Source organism: Ciconia boyciana, chromosome 2, assembly GCF_034638445.1.
Source record: "Ciconia boyciana chromosome 2, ASM3463844v1, whole genome shotgun sequence".
Lineage (NCBI taxonomy): Eukaryota > Metazoa > Chordata > Aves > Ciconiiformes > Ciconiidae > Ciconia > Ciconia boyciana.
The window spans coordinates 8777530-8797036 of NC_132935.1; the positions used below are offsets into that span (position 1 = coordinate 8777530).

A 19507-nucleotide genomic window follows, 5' to 3' on the forward strand; every position below is an offset into this window, starting at 1 on the left:
AAAAGGACAAAAATTTGGTGTGGGAAAGTGACCTATAATTGGCTGGTAATTGTAATGCTATTAAAATGGTCTTTTTCAAGAAGTCAAGTAAACATTGTGCAATAAGAAACTGTCTGCACATTAAGTCTGAACTTTTAAAAACTATCTGCCTTGGAGTTAACCAGCTTCCTTGCATGTTCTGCTCTGTTTTGCTGAAATGTCAAAGACTAACCAGTGCTGATTGAAGATTAGGCCTGAAAAGTGTAATCCAATCAGATAATCACTGAGGAAATTAAAACAGAGCACTTTTAATGAGTTAAGGACGGATGTCTTATTGTATGGATGTTCAGCACACAGTGCAATAAGGTCATCATCCTATTTAAGGTCATTGAGGGAGTCTCTAATGTAAGTAATAATCTCTGCTGTGGAAATTGTGTACAACCGAGGGATCGTAGGACAATGGTGTCCTGCTTTCTGGCTGGTGCTGATCCCCATGTTTTAACTTGGATGCAATAGAGTTACTCTAGACTGATAGCAGCATAACAGAAAGAAAAGGCAGATCCCTGTTCTGTGTAAATGGAGGTGCCTATCCACTATAATGTTTCTTACCGTTTTAATGTATCAAACAGAAGTCAATACTCCAGGTCCTTTCCTTTACTGATGCTATCATTCTGCCTGAAAAGGCAATTTAACTTAAAAAGGGGGCTCAGGTACTTAGAATTTTCTGAAAATTACCTTCCTCATCTGAATTTTCTCAGGCAAAATCAGTTCAAGAATAGGTTTTTGGTTTTTTTTTCCCCAGAATAACTATGTTCCTAAAAATGTTTTGGTGCATGTTTGGTGGTTTTCCCTTTCATTTCTTAAAGACAGTTAATGTCAGTTCACCCTTACAGAGAGAGGGTATACATGGGTGCAGGCACATACGTGTTCAACTAACTGAAAATAAGTTCCTTTTTTAAAAAAAGGTTGGATTTTTCTACATTATAGTCCTGATACTATGCTCTAAGACATCTGTGAGGTCTCCATTTATTTTAAAGGCTGCAGGCTTTCTAACATTGCGTTTTTCATATATTCAGAGTAAAAACAGGTGAGATTGGATTCATAAAGAATACACAAGAGTTTAGATATGTGAACATGCGGTTGTAGCATCACACACAAATTTAGAAGAAGATAACCTTTTTCACTTAAGTAATTGAGCCATCCACTGAATATGCGGTAATAATGGCAGTGCTTCTCTTGGCATCCTAATTACCTTGCATCCTAATCACCTTGTGCAGTCCATATATGAGTATATAGGTTACCAAGGATTAGCAGGGAGATTAAGTCTATGTATGCAACATTTCTTTGTCTTCTTTGTTTCAAATTCTTGGCCCCAATGTTGTCTTGTAGCTCTGAGCTCCACAGACCTGTTGTTCAACTCAGTGCAAATAAGGTTGCTTTACATAGGTCTGCAAAGAGACAGCATGAAATTTAAACAAAAATTACAGCGATACATCTGTTTGTCTTTGTGTGTGTGAGAGAGAGAGAGAGCAGGACAAATTAACAGTTCCTGGTGCAGTCAAGGGAAACGCATTGGAAACTAAAGCCAAATTGCCCCAGGCCATTGCTGGGAGTTGTGGGAAAAGGTGTTTCTCCTCCCTCCCTCCCTGTCTCTCCTTGCCCTGGGCTGGCAGAGCAAGGGCAAGGTCTTTTGGCAGATCTTGTGTTAGAAGTTGTTCTCCCTTTGTGAACTTGCAAGCAAGCGGCACCATGAGGATGGGCAATGCTTTTTGTGAGCCTGCCAGCACTCCCAACCTCTTTAGTAGCCCTCAGAGAGCAGAGCCCCAGAAAGGGAGTGTCTGACCATCACCTGCCCTGCACCTTGCCTGTACCTTCCCGATCCAGCCATTGTTTCCACCATGCACCACAGAGCTGCTACAAAAGAGTTTTCCTCCATGGCAACAGACACAATGACCAAGGTCCGGGTGGTTTTCTTCATCCTGGAGAATTTTTTAGATTATTTTACATCTCCAACCCTCAGGGCTAACTCTACCGTAGTTTCCTATTGCACTAGCATCTGGTTCCTCCACAGTCCAGAGCAGCAGCAATAAGATCTCCCACTCCCACTTTTGGCATATGCCAAAATTTGTGGAAGGGGTGTCAGCCACTTCTGTGCTCCATCAGGTTCCCTGAGACTCTTCTGTCCTTCCTAGGAGGATTAAAAGAAGTCTTACACATGTCCTAACAGAAGATGTCTGGCCCAAGGTGGGATTAGGCTTATAGACACCAGAGGAACAGTTATTCTGCTAAGGTCATCCTTAGGGAGAATGCATGATCTGTTCCACCATGACTAGATAGAGACTGTGGGGGTGAAGGAATCTGAGGAGAAGGAAGGGAAAAAGGGAATGAAGTTAAAAAAGTTAATGGAAAGGGATTTTCCACTTTTTTTTTTTTCACACTTCTCCCAACCCGAAGCCTTGTAATGCATACTGCAGGAGACAGTGTCTGCAGGTAGATGCAAGAATGGTCTTTGAGAAGACATTTGAAGCTATGTCTTGCTCACAGAAAAGCTAGCTATATTGGTAACCTAGAGTGATTTTTCTCTCTAACAGAAATTGCAAGGAGAAAAAACTCCGAAGAATATTAATGCTACTCTCAAGGAATTGTTTGGGATCATTCCTGGGGATGGGGATCCACTGCAGGAGCGAGGCACTTACACGTGCAGACGGTGCGCTGTCGTGGGCAACTCTGGGAACCTTCTGCAGTCTCAGTATGGCCAAGATATTGACTCCCATGACTTTGTGCTCAGGTGAGTAGACACCACCTCGGCTCTGTGGTTTAAGATTCGCTGGTATTTTTGGGGACAAGTGAGCAAACAAGATTTCAGGGGCTATCTAGTGAAATCTGGTACTTAGGTCAAATCTAAGTGCCAGGGCTGTAAACGATGTGTGTTGCAGATGTGACCTCATGTTTTAGCCTGGAAAAAAAACATGAATAGATGTTGATACTGTAGCTTGTTCTGCACTATCCGTAATTGCCTGTGTTAAAAAAATACAGCTGAAAAAAACTGCAGTTTTGAGTAGAAGTTACTTCTGCAGCTAGTACTCACAAGTGATCTTTTACATGCTTAATTGGCTGTATCAGATTTGACCTTCTTGCACTGGTTCATTCTCAAGCAATGGTGGGATGGGAAAGCCAAAGTCACTTTGTAATGGACAGGAGACAACTGGTTGGCTGCAGCTACTTTGTAAAGGGTTGCATCGCCTCTTCCTTTCGAAGCAATGAAGGCTGGCTGTTTTGTCCCACTGAAACGCAAGCGGGAACTAGGTAAGCAGAGCTAATCACCCAGAGGGCAGCCAAGATATCTGGGCTGACTAAGTTCATCTCCAACGCATTGTCCAGCTTTCACACCCCAGCTGCCAGTACAGCACAATTTGGGGAGCAACACAGGGCAGGTCAGAGGGCCTGGAACGGAGGGACTGCTATTGAAAATACCACATATGGGATTATACTCTCAGAAACAACATAACCTTTAGCAGGAAGCTGTGCACTGAAGTCAAGAGTGAATCAGCAGGTGAGCACTATTTGAAACTGTTAACCCACCTTAGGCCCTTTGGCTTCCAATGTGGCTTGGACACACTGTAGAGTCTTTAGATGACATCTAAATGTTCACGATAAATCATTTCAGGAGTTGCTTCCTTCAGCTGCATGCCTTGCCCTCTGCCAAAAGTACCTTCCCAAAGGCAGAGGCAGCCAACCTGGTCTTCAAATCCACGAAGGGGAGTGAAGAGCCCTTGACATTAATCCTGCAGGTTGCAGATGTGAGGCAGCTGAGGTGTATTTATGCTTAACTCTGTGTCCCTTGCTGTGGAGACAGCCCTCTCCCTGTGCGGGCTTTCTTATCTTGCCTGGCCTATGTTTCCCGATTCATGCAGAAAAGGCTTTGCTAGACTCAAAGGCTATTTTTTTGAGTAGTAACTAAAGAGTAATGCACTTGGATGCAGGTTTCTGCTCTGAGGCCTAACCCTTCCCAGAGCCACGCATCCCTGGCAAGGGAGAAACTCTCAATGATTTGAAATTGAACCTTCCAGGCTCTGATTTCTATTTTAGGGATCTCAAGACAGATCTGAAGCGATGGCACAAGGTTTTAGGATTCACTGTGGAAACTTGTGCAGAAAAGGTGATTCCTCTGTGTGTTAGTCCAACAAACAAAATCTCTGGTGACCTGATATTTACTTGCACGTGCTCTGGCAATACAGCCAAGCGCAGGGGAGAGCCAGGAAGTCTGAGGGGACACCCTTCCTTCCAAACACTGTGTTCCAGCCCACTTCTATTTGTTTAATTATCTACTTCCATCATGGAAGAAAACTCCTGCTTGGTCCTCCCCGCTCAGGCTGGGTGTGAACGCTGCCTTCTGCCATGCTGCGCAGGCAGCCCCACCACGGATGGTGGGAAAGGTACATAGACCCGAGGGCAGGGCGTGAATAAGATAACTAAGACGCCACCCTTGGCTTTGGCCTGACAAAAAGGAAACCCCATATTTTATACCTCAGACTGACTAATCTCAAGATAAACATAGCAAGTCTCATGCTTTACTGAGTATTTCTACACAGTACAATGTGGGTCACTGGGAGGGAAGAGGCTAACTCAGTAAGAAGTCCTCACAGGCTGGCAGGATAGTCTGCCTACGCTAATAATTCCCTTTGAGGGAGTTAGACTTAACTAATTCACCTGGGGGAGCACTGCAATAGCACAGCCTGGCATAGACTTGATAAACAGATTTTACCTCCCCTGTTATCAGTGACCAGGGCAACATGTTGTCTGGCAATGTATAACGCTCCTTATCATCTCATCAGCTACATCCTTCCTTGTCCTCCCTGCACTTCTGCCAGGAGCTGAGCTAATGTCTCTGCAGGAGACTCCACTGAACTGCAGAGAAACCCCATTCTGCTCAGAGCCAGCTTGAGGGTTTGTCCATGGTGTTGCACAGCACCATGGATTCATGCAAGGTCAGTCAGAGCTACTTTGGGGATCCCTAATCTGCATTACGCTGCACCACAGAAACGTGCAAATCTCTACTAGCAGTAAGCTATGCATCAGGGAGGGAATTGCTGATGTGACCCCAGATTTGCTTTCAGAAGGCAGCACATGCGAGAGGTGTTTCTGCAGCCTTGAGTTCAGAACCCCCTCTGTTCCCTGATACACCCAACATAAGGTAGCCCTGTTTGGCCAACACGTTTTGACTGAGCCCTGGTGGGCCCTGGGCAGATCTCCATGCACTGACCCCAGGGTTACTGGAAGCACACCATGTGTGTGCGGAGTCACCCTAAGTAGAAGCATCGAAGTTGGGGGACGTACTACAAAGTAAGGTTTGAGTAAATGAAGTGTCAGCAGTAGGTCCTGGATTTGTCACTGTGGCTTTGGTGTCTTTTCATGGGACCACCATAAGAAATATTTGCTGCTTCTTATCACACATAACATGGTTTGTTACCTTGACCCTAGACACCCAAATACACCTGTACAGATGAGGGGAATGAAACTGCAGGAAGACAAGCTGATGGACGTCAGGGCAATATTTTTCTCACCTACTGGAGGCTTCAGCTTTAGGATGAAAGGAGATGTGTCCTCAGGGACTCACTGCTCTTTTGACCAGCTCTCTGCTGACTGTAAAGGGAACCCAGGGATGTGCTCAGAGATACACTTGCTTGGCAGGAACTCCCATTCAGTCCAAGGAATCCCATGCTGAAGCTGAGCTTTCATTTACTTTTCATTTATCCACTATGGGTGATGGTCATTTCAGCCTGCTTGAGCACCACTACACCCTGTCCAGGCTGTCTGAAGAGCCTGCATACAGCACTCTCCTTAACCATGGGATCATTTTCCTGCCACCTCAAGCAAATTATCTGGGGAAGAATCACACATATTTGTACCTATCTAATTCCTCTCCTGCTTCCTCACTCTCTCACTTCTTACTTTTGGGCTGCAGAATGAACCGTGCCCCCACCACTGGCTATGAATCAGATGTTGGGAGCAAGACCACTCACCACTTCGTTTACCCCGAGAGCTACAAAGAGCTGGCAGAAAATGTGAGCATGATCCTGATCCCCTTCAAAACCCTGGACCTGCGCTGGGTTGTCACCGCTCTCACCACAGGCACCATCAACTTGTGAGTAAGGGCAGCCCTGAGTGGGCAGGCTGCAGGGGTGGGAGCCCCCACGTGTTGCTGTAGGACAGAAAAGCCCACGCTGGGCAAATCCCTGCTTCTGATAAGGCCTAGGGGAACTTTACAGACCCTCTCAGGTCAGGGTTCAGTCCTGAAGACTTGCTTTCTAGGAAAACCTTAATGTTATGGTGCAGTCTTTGAGGCGAAGATACAGATCCAGCTCTTCGCAGCCCCACACAGTGGTCTCAGAGAAATGAAAGGGAGATTTTTTGCTGCTGGAGGCAGCCAGTTTGAGCAGTGGCTTCCTGGGCTTTGGGGTTCAGTGCCTCATTTTGGGCTTCTGCTCATCCTTCCTCCTCTCCAGTCCCTTGGGAGTACAGTGGGTGCAGCCAGTATGCCCATACCCAGATGCACCCATCAGAAAGCCATATGCAGAATCTGGTGTTTGGCAGGTTATTAATTCAGCAGTGGTCCTAGACACCTGGATTATCCTACCTGAGACACTTGTGTGGCCAAGTGGTCCTCCAACGTATATTATCTCACTTGCAGAAGAGGAAAAGGAGGCAGAGAGGGATGTGCAGGCTGCTCACAGAAAGCAGTGAAAGCAAGAAGCAGACTGGGACACTTAGTCCCCCATTCACAGCATCCTCCCCTGGACAGGTCGGTCAGGAGTTCTGTCCAGCTTTCCTGGTGGAAGATGATTGAGAGCTGTGCAGAGGAGACACCGTTGTTTCGTGTGTCACCTGCGTGCCTTAGCTTTAAATTAACATCTTTTACCTGTGCCATGCTGGTATTTATTCTCCATTTCTTCTTTGTGCTTTCAGAAGTAAATGTTGTCCTGCTTAATACATTTATGGCAGCACTCGAATTAGAAATGTGAACAAAATGTATGTTTCTTCTGGACGCCTTCTAGAAGATTCTCTCCCTTCCTATAAGCTGTCTTTTCCTAATCCAGAGAATGAAATACGTGACATTTGTACTGTGTGTGAGGTTATCTGCTGGATGTAAAGCCACAGCCTGGTGGGATTGCTCAGTGGCACTCTGCTACACATAGACAGCAACAGCAGATCAGATTACTTTGTTCCAGAGAGAAGTATTTCAAGACATTTCAACTTTTTTCCCAATTTCAGAGTCTCAGAAGATTAAAAACTTGTAAAAGTATGTCCCTGTTGACTGGGGAAAAGACCCGCTTCACATTTTTAAGGAAAACTTTGATGGGACAACAAATGGAGTTTTATTTCTTATTTTCTTTTTCTTCTTCTCTTTGCAAATGCATTTTAGGTTCTTTTCACTTCTTATTAAGATTCTCTGAACTTGTAACAAATCTGGTTTAGTCTCTTTACTTTTTTTGCCACCAGCACTTAGTATATACAGTCATAAGTTGTCTTGAAAAAATCCATCTTCAGGACACACTCCTCGGAAAAATCAGCCCACTTAGAAAACTGGCTTAAAATTATCACCTTTTTTGCAGGGCTTAGTTTTTTTTTCTTTCAGAAGCTGTATTGATAAAAAAGGTTGAGAACCTCTGCCCTTAAGCCTGGATCCAAATCCTATCAATCACAAGCAATGGAAAGCTCCCAGCTGCCTTCAGTGGCCATTGAATGAAGCCCCTTGCTGCATCTTTGTCAAATCCATGCCTGCCCAAGGAAGAGGCGCCCACAGAGGGCCAGTTGCTGCCGTCATCACCCATCCATGTTTCCACCACTGCCACTGCTGTGTGCCCAGATTGCAAAGCCGTTCACTGTGTTTTGTCAAGTATTTACCTTCAGAAGTGGCAGCAAGTGGGTTGCAGCAGTAAAGTTGAGTGAGCCCTTGGCCTGTCAGGAAGATATAACTGGTTGACTACAAGGCATTCAGAGCACATGAAAGGAAAAACATCTTTGCTTAATAAATTACAGGATGTATTATATATTTATAATTAGATTGTATACATGGGCTTGGTAAGCATCTGGTATAAATTAGTGTGTAAGTATTTAACCCCATGGAAGAAATACTAGTATTTTAAGATTTTTGCCATACTCAAAGCAGGGAAATTGCATAATTAATAAGCTGGCACATGCTGGAGCAGTAAAACCAGAAAATCATAAGCAGACACATCATAACAATACATTTAACATAACTTTAGGCTAGCAGAATGAACCTATGAGCATGCATTAAACACACAATGTCAGATACAGTGTATAAGGAAATTGTTGACTGTACATTTGTAAAGGGGAGAAGGCATCAAATAAAAATAAAACCCATCTGAAATTTGGTGTTTTAGAAGAGAAGAAATACTCACCTTAGTGCACTCACAGTTAAAAAAGATAAGCATCCTGTATTATGGTTCAAAAGAAAAGCCAAACTCCAGATGGCCTTAATATTACATTGAATTGATAGCTGAATGATTCTCTCAGACGTGTCCCATGTGACTGACGGATGTCCCATTTGAAAGTGGCTCTCTAAGACTGAGCATTGTCCCAGAAAAGACCAAGAAAAGCCTTCTGGGGCAGAAAACCTTCAGGCCCTCATCAGTCATATATTTAGCTGAGTTGCCTTAACTTGCCTTCTGCAAGTCTTCTAGGAATCTCCACAGTGAAAAAAAGTTCCATGTATCTCCGCTTGGTTTGGAAAAGAGCAATTTTTTGTATTCCTTAAAATGTTCCACATCTTCTACTCGGGTCAACGGTACAGTAAATGTCCTGTACAAGGTGGCCAGAACATTTTCCAGATTATATGGATTCCACCTGTAGCCACCTTCACCACAGGCTTCACTCTTTGTCCCACTCCTGTATGGTATTTACTGGGTAACTAACTCCCTGGCTGCTATGCAGCCCAGTTTTCACATGGGCATAGTCATACGGTCATAATGGCATAGGTCTCCATCTGGTCTTAATCAGTATGCCAATACTTTCTGTGTGGTTGTGTGAAATTCTGCAGCCAAGTGACAGCAGAATTTGGGTATTGCTTCTGAAAAAATGAAGTATCCTATGATTAAAATGACTAACATGTCATCTGACAAGAGCTGCAGTAGTCTCCCGATTGGATTAGAGCTGTCTGCAAATACTGTCTTGAATATTGCATACTGTTCACTTTGGTCTTCTACTGTACCTGGCTAGATATCCATGAAATATGGCTCTCTTGTTTCCTCCACATCACCTTTTCAGAAAAGACTGGCTGTTTATTTATATAATAATGAGGAGATTTTACCAGCAAAGAAGCCCTTTATGTGTTCATAACCACAAAAAGGACATGGGATCACCCAGCCTTCTTCTACCAACTTTGCTAACCAAGGTCAGGCGTGGGAAGCAGATGCAAGGGCAGATTTGCTGAGGGCAGATTAAGAAGTTTGCACGGGCGTCCCTTTTACCATTAGCATCTTGTGTCACATCTTGGGCAGCTGGAACCCACCCGTCACATCTTCCATTGCATCCAGCGTGGGGCAGGGATCTAAGGTCACGGATGCCCAGAAGTACCTAAGGAGATGAAGACATTGCCAGGTCACCACTGGTTTGGGAAGACTTAGGCTAATGTTTCAAAGTGCTGATGATCCATGGTTCAAGGAGAAATAAAATGTAAATCACAGGAACCTTGTTGTTACCAAAAAACCAAGCAAAAACATTTAGATTGCACTAATGGAAGGTTTTGGTGATTTATCACAACCCATCTAAAAAGTATGCAGGGATATAGGGATATATATTGGGATATAGTCCAGTTACAAGGCCAGTTCAGAATTTTCTCACTTGAAACAAACTCAGGGAGCTTTTTTTTACAGCACTTATGATGAGCTGTGCAATGCCAGGATGCACTGTGCATGAGATATAGGGAAGAAAAGACTTTTTTTGTTTTCAAGACATGACTCGTGACTTTGACCCAGTCATAAGGTATGACTTGGAAGTTTTATGCTGGGAACTGCAGGAAGCCTTCACCATCCCCCTGGGGAGGAGGGAAATAGCTTGCTGGTGAGGGGCTGTGTACTGGGAATGCCAGAGTTACACATAACCACAGAAATTATGAACTCTACTACCACCTACGCTGAAAATCATGCAGTAGCTACAAGTATTAGGAGGGCAAAAGTCTCCCCCTGGTGGGAAAAGGTTTTTCTGCCATGAAATTAAATGGAAAGCCCTTCCAGTCATCAAAGTGCAAAGACTGCAACAGTCATGGGTCAAGAATTAGAAGTCATGGGCTGCACATAATATTGACTTTACAATATATTGTCAACTAAATCTTTGGTGTCCTACTGTCAATAATTAACTTGAAAATTTAAAAATGTAATGGTAATGGCTTCCTATAAACTTGCTTCAGTGACACCTCAGTTCTTTTCATGCTGTATTATTTAATTGCAGCTTCATTTTCCAACAATTTATTGAATTTATTGCTTTCAAATAACTTAAATTTATTCCTGTACATGAAGAGTATTTTTTCTTTCTTTGGAAATACAGGAAAATATTAATATGTTGGTCTTTTACTAATCTTGGTGGTTTTTTTTTTTCTTCTAACAGCACATATGTTCCAGTTCCACGGAAAATCAAAGTCAAAAAAGAAAAGGTGAGCAATGGTATTTTGTGAATTTGTTCTGCTAATCTACCTGTAGGTCTTTTGCCTCTTTGGGAGACTGCAAGAGTCCAAGGAACCCCTTGACATTCATAAAAGCTGCAACCAGAATACACACACTTTACAAGGCTCAGTTAAGCTAAAGGTTTAGCTCCTGTGTGCCTTTCAGGCCATAGATCAACCACTAAATAACTGATGTTGGAAAGAAACTGCTTTTGTGACTATGCCATTGCATTACTGCTGTTCTGAAGGTTGCGTTGCTTCCTCTGGTACTGCTCAGGGAGATTTGAGGTGCACTGTTGGCCAACTGTGCTCACCCTCCACAGCAGTTGCTCTGTTCCCACCCATTGCAGTCATTTGGATCTAAAGGCACTTTGAGCTGTGGAGAGCCTTTGGAGTTTTTTAAAAATAATTTGAGTATTTGAACATCAAGGATGTTTCTCACTCCTGTGTCAGTTCCTTGTAATAAAGAGCTAAGTGAACTCTGAACAAATGAAGCTGTGTGTTTTCAAGTCAGTGGAGAATTCAGGATGGTATCAATGGCTCTTGGGGAAGGCTCTTAGCCCACAGCTGTAATGACTGCCTGTACCCAATTAAACAAGCCCAGAGACTGGGCTCAGGCCAAGTCCATGCTGGTTTTGTCCCAAGTGTATTAATACTCTCCCAGGCAAAGTTCAAGCAAGGTTTGGAGGATAGCGCAGACCAGGGAATATTCCCTGTTTTGCACAGGGACAGAATTGAGCAATGTGGACACGGTCTGTGCCATGCCACTTCCCTCAAGGCTAACAAAACACCTCTGACCCATTTTATTTTATAATGTGGATATGTAGAGGGCAATCAGTCAGGGGAACTCACTTTTCTGAGGAGGGCGAAGAAAGATGGACAAACCTGGTGCCCACCCTACAGCAGTCAGAAGAGAGTCCATCCCATGCATACTGACTCATTGCCCAAGTATGCTGGGGTTTAATAGATGTGCCCTACTGCTGGAGGCAGGATTTCCCATGGGGCAGGAGGGTCATTCCCACGTTGCACCTTTAGCCACCATACAAAGACTTTTGTTGTTGTAGCTGCATGGGTTGAGGACATAACCAAAGCAGGTTATGTAGGGAGAGGTAAAAGATGTTTGCTCTTCCACAGACCTTCCAGCAAAATCAAAGTCTCATTCTCTCAGCCTTTGGAGACGCTGATTTTCAAAGGAGCTCAGGCTCCTAATGTCTCAAGGGCTGGTAAAGTATGACACTGGCCCCAGAGCATTAAAATTACAGATTAAAGCACATGTCCTTCATTCAGGAGGCCAGGTTTTGCCAAAGGCTTCAGATGAGACCTTTAACCAGTATCAGTTTACATCCCTGTGCTTCAAACCATGGACCTCTGGGGGTATTAAATAATCAATTACCTCATCCCTACCTGTTGTGAGGAACACATTAACCTCTGCAAAACCCTTGTGAGATGCACTACGGCAGGTTGTTAAACTCACGTCGCAGTTGAGTAGCACCAGCCCAGGGGACAGCTGGTGATACGCAGCAGCTTCCCAAGCCGGGAGATGAGAAGCTTGTATTTCTTCCCACGCCGCGCCATGCAAAACACCCTGTGAGAAGCGATTACACAGATACAATATCAGCAATTAACCTCTGACTTTGTAAAAGGAAAAGCCCTGCAGCTAACCAGATAGCACTGAAACGCTGTCACTCTAATTACAAACGCAGCATGGAGGGAGAAGCCTCTCTTTGCCTGGATTCAGGGAAGGGGGTTGAAACCAAGGGCTCCCACCAGTCCCTGGATTTACTGTAGACTCAGGTCTGATCTTAAGTGCTCTGTCTCCATTAGATGGCCTCATAATTTCCCCAGGAGATAACCAAGTGCAATTTATGTCTTTAAAAAAAAAAAAGGCATAGAAAAATAGGAAGTTTGGGAAACAGGAGAAATGCAGCTGATGCAACCTGATAGGCTTCCTGATAGTTTACACCTGACCCGTGGTTTCCTTAGATCTGTACCTACAGATATACCAAGACATGGTTGGCGTATTGCGCAGAAGATGCAGTTGCTCCTACATTCCCACCCAAATTACAGTTGAACTCGATGATCTTAAGGGTCTTTTCCAACCTAAATGATTCTATGATTCTGTGAAATCTGGCATGGCATCTTACACTTGCCTTGCTCAGGCCTCCAACTCCCCAGAGCTCACCTGAGTTACAGCAGGACGCTGCAGGGAGAGTTGAATGCCTCTTTTTTTCTTCTCACTTGTGCCATTTCATACCCATTGGTTTCAGTAGGAATCACCCAGGATTTACATTAGTGTAAGCAGGTGGGGTACCAAGACCAAGAAAGGGATATTCATGTGTAATTGCACATGCAAAATATTCTTGAGTGCACTTAACTATGGGACTTTATTTTTCCCTTTCACCTGCCCTCAGGGAATAATTATTATTCCTTTCTCCCCCACTCCCTTACCCCAGTGTCCTTTAGGGATGACACGCTACTGTTGGGTTTTTTTCCCAGGGTATTTTACTAATGAATCTTTCTTTCCAATTTTGCCTAGATCCTGGTTTACAATCCAACTTTTATGAAATACGTCTATGAAAACTGGCTCCAGCATCATGGGCGATACCCCTCCACAGGCCTTCTGTCTTTGATATTTGCACTCCACGTATGCGATGAGGTCTGTCTGTGTTTGGATATATGGATAAAAAATCAGGACATTTCACGCTTAAGTGCCATGAACATGCCCTGGCTACTCACTCAGCCTTTATTTCCCTCTCTCCATCTTCTCTGCTGTTTGCTTCTTCAAACAGATGCAGAGTCCTCAGTAACATGAACATATGCTCAACTGACAGTGACTGATTTTTTAAATGTCAGCAAGTGGTAGGGTTTAAGATGCATTCCAGGGGAATATAATTAAACATAAATAGTGGGATTCCACTTGGCATTAAAAGACATCTAAACATGGGTGGTGTCCATGCCCATTTTGTTAGCGGAAGCCCAAATTATATTTTGTCTCACTGTTTAGGCACCTAGAGCCATTGGTGTTGCCCTGGGCATGCCCTCTGCCTCCAGCTGCCAGGCCAGAAAAGTACAAGTCTCTCAGCCTTGTGTGACATCTGCCCACCTTGAGTAGATGTACTGAGTACCCAAGGACATCTCAAATGGCACTTATGTTTGGGCAACTGCTTTGAGGTCTTATATGTCTAATCAGTGGAGCCAAGAGGCTGATTCAGCAAACCAACCCCCTGGTAAGACATTAGGGGAGCAGGATCACTCCCTGGTTTCCAGTGACTGTGCTGCCTGAATCGCCACTGACTGTAATGGATGCTCAGGCACCTCCATTTGGATATCTAAATCTTAAACATAATCCCACCTGAAGAACTTTGATGACCAGCTCTTACATAAGCCAATTTGGGGAATGCAGATCGTCTATTTTCCAACCCAAGCTTGTGGGTTTATACAGTAGGTTATGGTAAATGCCTCTGCTCCAGCAGTTACTTGAGGAAATTCCCTGGCCTGAGTGATGTGAGATGGTCCTAGGTGATAGGAGACTTAGGTAGTTAGTGTAAGGCCAGGTCAGCTCTACAAAATCCTGCAAGCATGGGCTTGTCAGCAAGGGGGATAAAAATCACTATGCTGGCAAAATCCCTGGCCTGGACACAGATCTCCTGATGAAAGAGAGCTTTTGTCACCTAGGCCTGTGTTGCTTGAAGAGGTGATGGAAATACTCCTAATGATGCTGGCAGAAACTGTACCATAGTCAAGGCAGATAGGATGGGTGGCTTGGGTGGAGCCTGTTTTCTAGTAAGCAGGAAACGAGCAAGGCTCTGACATTACCAAAAATAACTTAAAACCAACTTGTATTTGGGTGGGTCCAGGTGTGGGTGGCTTAGGGTGCTTGTTTTGTGGGCTATGACCCATTCAAACCCAGCCATATAGCCACTCTCAGTTTAAATAAAAGTCAACTGTGATGTTTGAACTTCTACCACCAGAGGAGACAAGCATAGCCATCGATGAATGAGCCATTGGGAGAGGAAAGGCCATAGGCATTTCACACACAAAGAACATAATGTCCATCTGCCTCTGAAGTGACTGCAAATGTCATATAATTAAGCATATGTGGGGGTTGACATGCATCATCATTTGGAGGACTAAGAGCAAAACCAAGATTTTTCCTCTCTTTGTGGCCTTACTCAGCTAAAGAGGAGATTCCCATCCCAAACCACTGACCTCCTGAGGTCAAACATCATGCTTAGTGGACAGGAATGTTTTTTTCATATTGCTAAACAAAAATTCATAGATAGAAATTTCCTTTTCTGTCTGGGTTCAGGTATGGTGGTGGTCTCAGCATAGCTTAGGATGTAATGTCCCTTGAGCAGGCCTTGGGCTGTTTGTTATTCTGTGATTGCATCATCTCATGCAGTAGAAAAGCTTGGCACTCCACCGAGGTCCTCAGGTGCTACTGTCTATAGATAAACTGAGAATCAAGAGAGTTTCTTCAACATTTCAGAGCTTTCCAGGCCATAACACTAGTTCTCTCTTACTTCCTAGGTGAATGTGTACGGTTTTGGAGCAGACAGCAAAGGACACTGGCATCACTACTGGGAAAACAACGGTTCAGCTGGGGCTTTCCGCAAGACGGGTGTCCATGACGGGGATTTTGAGTTCAATGTAACTTCGACACTTGCCTCCATTGAAAAAATAAATTTTTTCAAGGGCAGATGACCCTGGCCACGGGGAGAAGCGGGGGCTGCAATTTCCAACATGCAGCAGAACAAAGCTCAGTGAAGATGATCTGGGCTCCAGCCAGGTTTGAATGCGTGAATCTGTGGTGGATTCGGAGCGTCTCACTGCTGCAATGCTCACCGCAGGGAGCTCAGCCGAGGACCGGCTTCCATGCTGCACATGATTTCCTACCTACAGATAGCTGGGAACTACCAGTCAGTTGTGGGAATAAGTGAATCTCTGCTTAGGCTCTATGGTTTGATTCTTGAATTGATGAAAGATCTGCCTGTTGCAATTAGGGGAAACCTGGGCACAGGAAATGCTGTTTGTGTGTCCATTCTTTCCTCGAGTAAGGCAGGAGATCGTTGAAGAAGAGTGAAAACGACTTCTGGGACTTGAGACCCGCTAGGGCAGCTGTGAACATCATAGTAAGGATTACCTCAAAGAAATTAATTCACTTCTGCTGTTGATCTTCTTTTTGAACTGTCTCTTCTGTTTCCTCTATTACTTCTGTTTTCATGCTGTATTAAGCAAAAACACGATGAAGTTGCCTGGAGTAGTAAATTTTTCAGCCATTGCCTCATTCTGCATTGATAGCATCTAGATAATATGGAACAAATCATCTCTGATCATATCGTATTTAATATTGCTTCCTATACCGCCATAATGAAAGAGAAAACAATACTGAAAACTCCAGCAAAAAAAAAAGGCCTTTTTAGCCACTTGTATGTTTATGTTGTTTGGTTATATATAATTTTTGTTTCTTTTTTTTGGTGGAAAATACTCTGGAATGCTCATTTTTATTTGATCAGTTTAAGGTTGGAAAGTGGACTTTTTTTCTTTCAGTCTTTTATATGTGCCTTTTATAATTGTGCATCAGATGTGATTTTTTTTTTAAAGATGACAAACCCTAAATTAAACTTTTTTATAAAAGGGGGAAAAATTAACCAAAGTCTAGCCTCCATGTGGTATACTTTTGTAGTCAGAAACAATAATAACAGCTCCTATATTGTATTTGAGCAAACACAAACAAGACTAATTTTTAAAGGTAGCTTTTACCTTTTTTATGGGAAAATATCCAAAAGTTCCAAGGAAACTTTTCCTCTTATTTTTTTACAAATCTCTTTGCAAGGTCTCTGTTTGAAATGGAGGAAACACCATGGGTTGGGATATCAGCTAGTAATACAAGAGGAATCTTTTGCCCTGTAGCAGCATCTACAAGGACACAATCTACGCAAGCTGATCCCATAGTGTAAGCCAGACTTCAAAATTATGTGCATCTCTGGAGGAATGGAGGAATGAGTGCATTAATGTCAGTACCTCTAGGCAGTGAGAGGAGGAAAGTGACAGCGGAGATTTTATATCCACAGATTTTTGCTGGAATCAACGCGTTTAATCCTCAAGGACAGATAAAGTATGAATCCAAGAACAAAGTTCAGGTAGTGAAGAATGGGGAACAGTGGTTTTTTTTCTTCCCGATATCATGAAAATAGTATTAATGGATTACTGACCCATTTTCAGCTCTGGTGAAGCCAATGGAGTTCTTGCCACAAACTTCAAGGGACTTTAGATCAAGCTTGGAAGAAATGGCATATTTCATTTTTAATGGATTACGATGGTTGGGGTTTGTGGCAATTTAGAAATCATCTAAATGACTCGTCTTTCATGCATCAGTTGTGGCAGCATGTCCAAGCGGATGAGTATTTGAGCTCAGTGAAAGCCTAGCCCTTCACCAGTGATGTGCTTCAGTCCAAAATTTATCCCCTTGTCTTTCCATGCCAGTTGTTAACAGTGAGCTCCCCTCCAAGGCAGCAATTCACAGCACAATGGCACGGTCAGCTGGAATAGACGTATTTTGGGCCACAGCACCACTGGCCAACATGAACTGCTTTACCCGCATGAGTATTACTGGACTCACAGTGTATAACGAGACGAGGATGCCAAACGTCTGTGTGGGGAACTGAGCTCCCTTTGCTGTGCACACGTGACCCTTCAGTTTAGCAATATGGAAAGGGCAGGATTTTCAAATCCTCGTGCTGACACGTGTTCATCATCCTTATGTCAAGAAGCCCTTTCCTAGCATGGTGGCCAGCAGAACTCACCACGTCACAGGCCCAAATTCAATGGGCCTACTGTCTTCTACGTGTCCTTTGTAAAACTATGAAACATTTCTAGCTGAACCATGTTTGTTTGTTTTAAGGATTCCCACTATTTAAATTGTTGTTAAACAATATGCTTCTGGTGAGATGTCACAGCAATACAAGCAAAGCAACTTCAGGAGGAAAAAGACTCCATGGAAGACCCCAATGGTATCTTCACCCTGTGGCTGGATTTTTGGGATACTTTTTTCATTACGAACTTCAAATATTTAATTTTTTTTTCTCATGGACAGATGTCAGTAATTCAGAAACACTTCACTGCTGTTTCAGTCATTTTTAAAAGGACTTGGAAGAAAACTCATGGTGGTTTGTACTTAATTCCTGTTGATTTTTTTAATCACAGGTGGCAGTTTGAAGTCAAAGAAAGTGGTAAAAAAATCAGCTATCTTGTAGTCTGTGTTGTTCTGAAAGTTTCCTTTTGCTGTCCAAATTAAATTTCCAATTTTCCCCTGAATATTCTTCCTCTGACAGCACATATGACACATCGTGGCTCATACTATCGTGGATAGATTTAGTGTCTTCATCATGGAACAAGCTGCAATTCCCATTTAATTTTCTTGCCGACAGCAAGCAGTAACTGTGCACCACTGATGTCCATTTTTCAGAGCGTGAGGAGAGCAGAGAGTGGACCTTTCTAGCTGTAGGATGAGGGATAGTCTGTGCCAGCACATTTCTATTCCAGAGGAACTTTTTCTAGAGTCCTTTAGGCTACTGACTGTTGTGTTAGATCTTTGTCTCAGTTTCTCCACAATTTTGCTGCTCTTTCAAATGCCTTCAGAATAAGGATATACCAACAGATGATGCTGAGGGAAGAATTAATTCCCACTGCCAGTGTTGAAGACTGTCTGTGTTCCTGCTAGAAACTTTCTGGGTTTATTTTGTTTAAAAGAACAACAAAGGAAAACATTTAGCAACATGTCAAGGCTTCAAACTCTTGGACTGTTTTTGCCACCACTGCAAAGTCTCTGAAGCACTCCTTAAATGTGTGTTATGTTTTTTACCAAAGCCAAATCTCTTGAGCATCTTTTTTCTCCCATGACCAGATTTTCTTCCTACTTTTCTTTGACTACACAATCGATTATGCCAATACTTTTTTTTTTTTTTTCCTCTGATGGTGGAGAGTCTCAATCATTCTTTGACATTTTATTTATTTAATTTTTCAGTATGATATGAATTAAAATAAATTTTTTATTGTAATCAAATCAAAGGTGTTTCTGCGCACACTTCTTCTTCCCACAATATTTCCATGAGCTCCTAGAACCTCCTCTGTCACATAACAGTGTAATGAAGCCTTTTTCCACTTCCCTCCCACCCATCCGTCAGGTGACATTGGCAGAGGAATGCATGCTTCAGGCTGCCGGAAAGCTTGTGGTCATGGGCATCACACTGCTGAGCTTATGGCAGCTCTAGACCTTTCTGGAGAAAAAACTTAAACTTTAAATGCCTGTGGTCTCCTGATGGATCTGTGCTGTATTTAGGTTATATATAAGGGAAATAAGGTAGACTCAGAAAATGAGTGACTTGAGAAGAGATTCAACTCGCCTTTTCTCTGGGGCTGACAGACCTGGCTCCCTCCATAGGAGAGATGCTGAGGATCCACCCCAGGTCCCTATTTTAAGTGCCTAATTTAGCTGCTATGATCACACAAGCACTTTAGTCATGGATGGCCTAGGCTGTCCATTAGAAGAACCCCATCTAGGAGATTGACATCTTTGATCAGGTATCACTTCAGCATGCCAAACACTTTCTCAAACAGAGAAAGTAGGAGTGTTAACCTGGGATGGCTATCAAACTGGACTGTCCTTCACAGTGGCTCTGTATCTTCATACTTGCACTGTGCAGAGGAGAGGCAAAGCATTTGCTCCTCTGTCATCCTCAGCAAAGCCAAATAACACTGGGGAACAGCTTGCTCTTGAAAATCATTTTGCATTTTGCTTCATGTCCACTCACAAGAAGAGCACTGAAATGCAGCTTCCAGGTCTGA

At 43.4% G+C, this 19507-nt stretch overlaps 1 protein-coding gene across 2 annotated transcripts in view; it reads left to right on the top strand.

Annotated features, from left to right (window-relative positions):
* The window catches only part of ST3GAL1 (ST3 beta-galactoside alpha-2,3-sialyltransferase 1), an 81982-nt gene extending 63302 nt beyond the window's left edge, over positions 1-18680 (top strand). For both annotated transcript variants that reach the window (XM_072851844.1, XM_072851845.1), the window contains exons 3-7: positions 2571-2767; positions 5945-6124; positions 10606-10651; positions 13197-13316; positions 15191-18680. In XM_072851844.1, coding sequence (XP_072707945.1) covers positions 2571-2767; positions 5945-6124; positions 10606-10651; positions 13197-13316; positions 15191-15364 — 717 coding nt within the window. In that variant the 3' untranslated portion in view covers positions 15365-18680. The remainder of the gene's footprint in view (positions 1-2570; positions 2768-5944; positions 6125-10605; positions 10652-13196; positions 13317-15190) is intronic.
* The last annotated feature ends 827 nt before the right edge of the window (positions 18681-19507 follow it).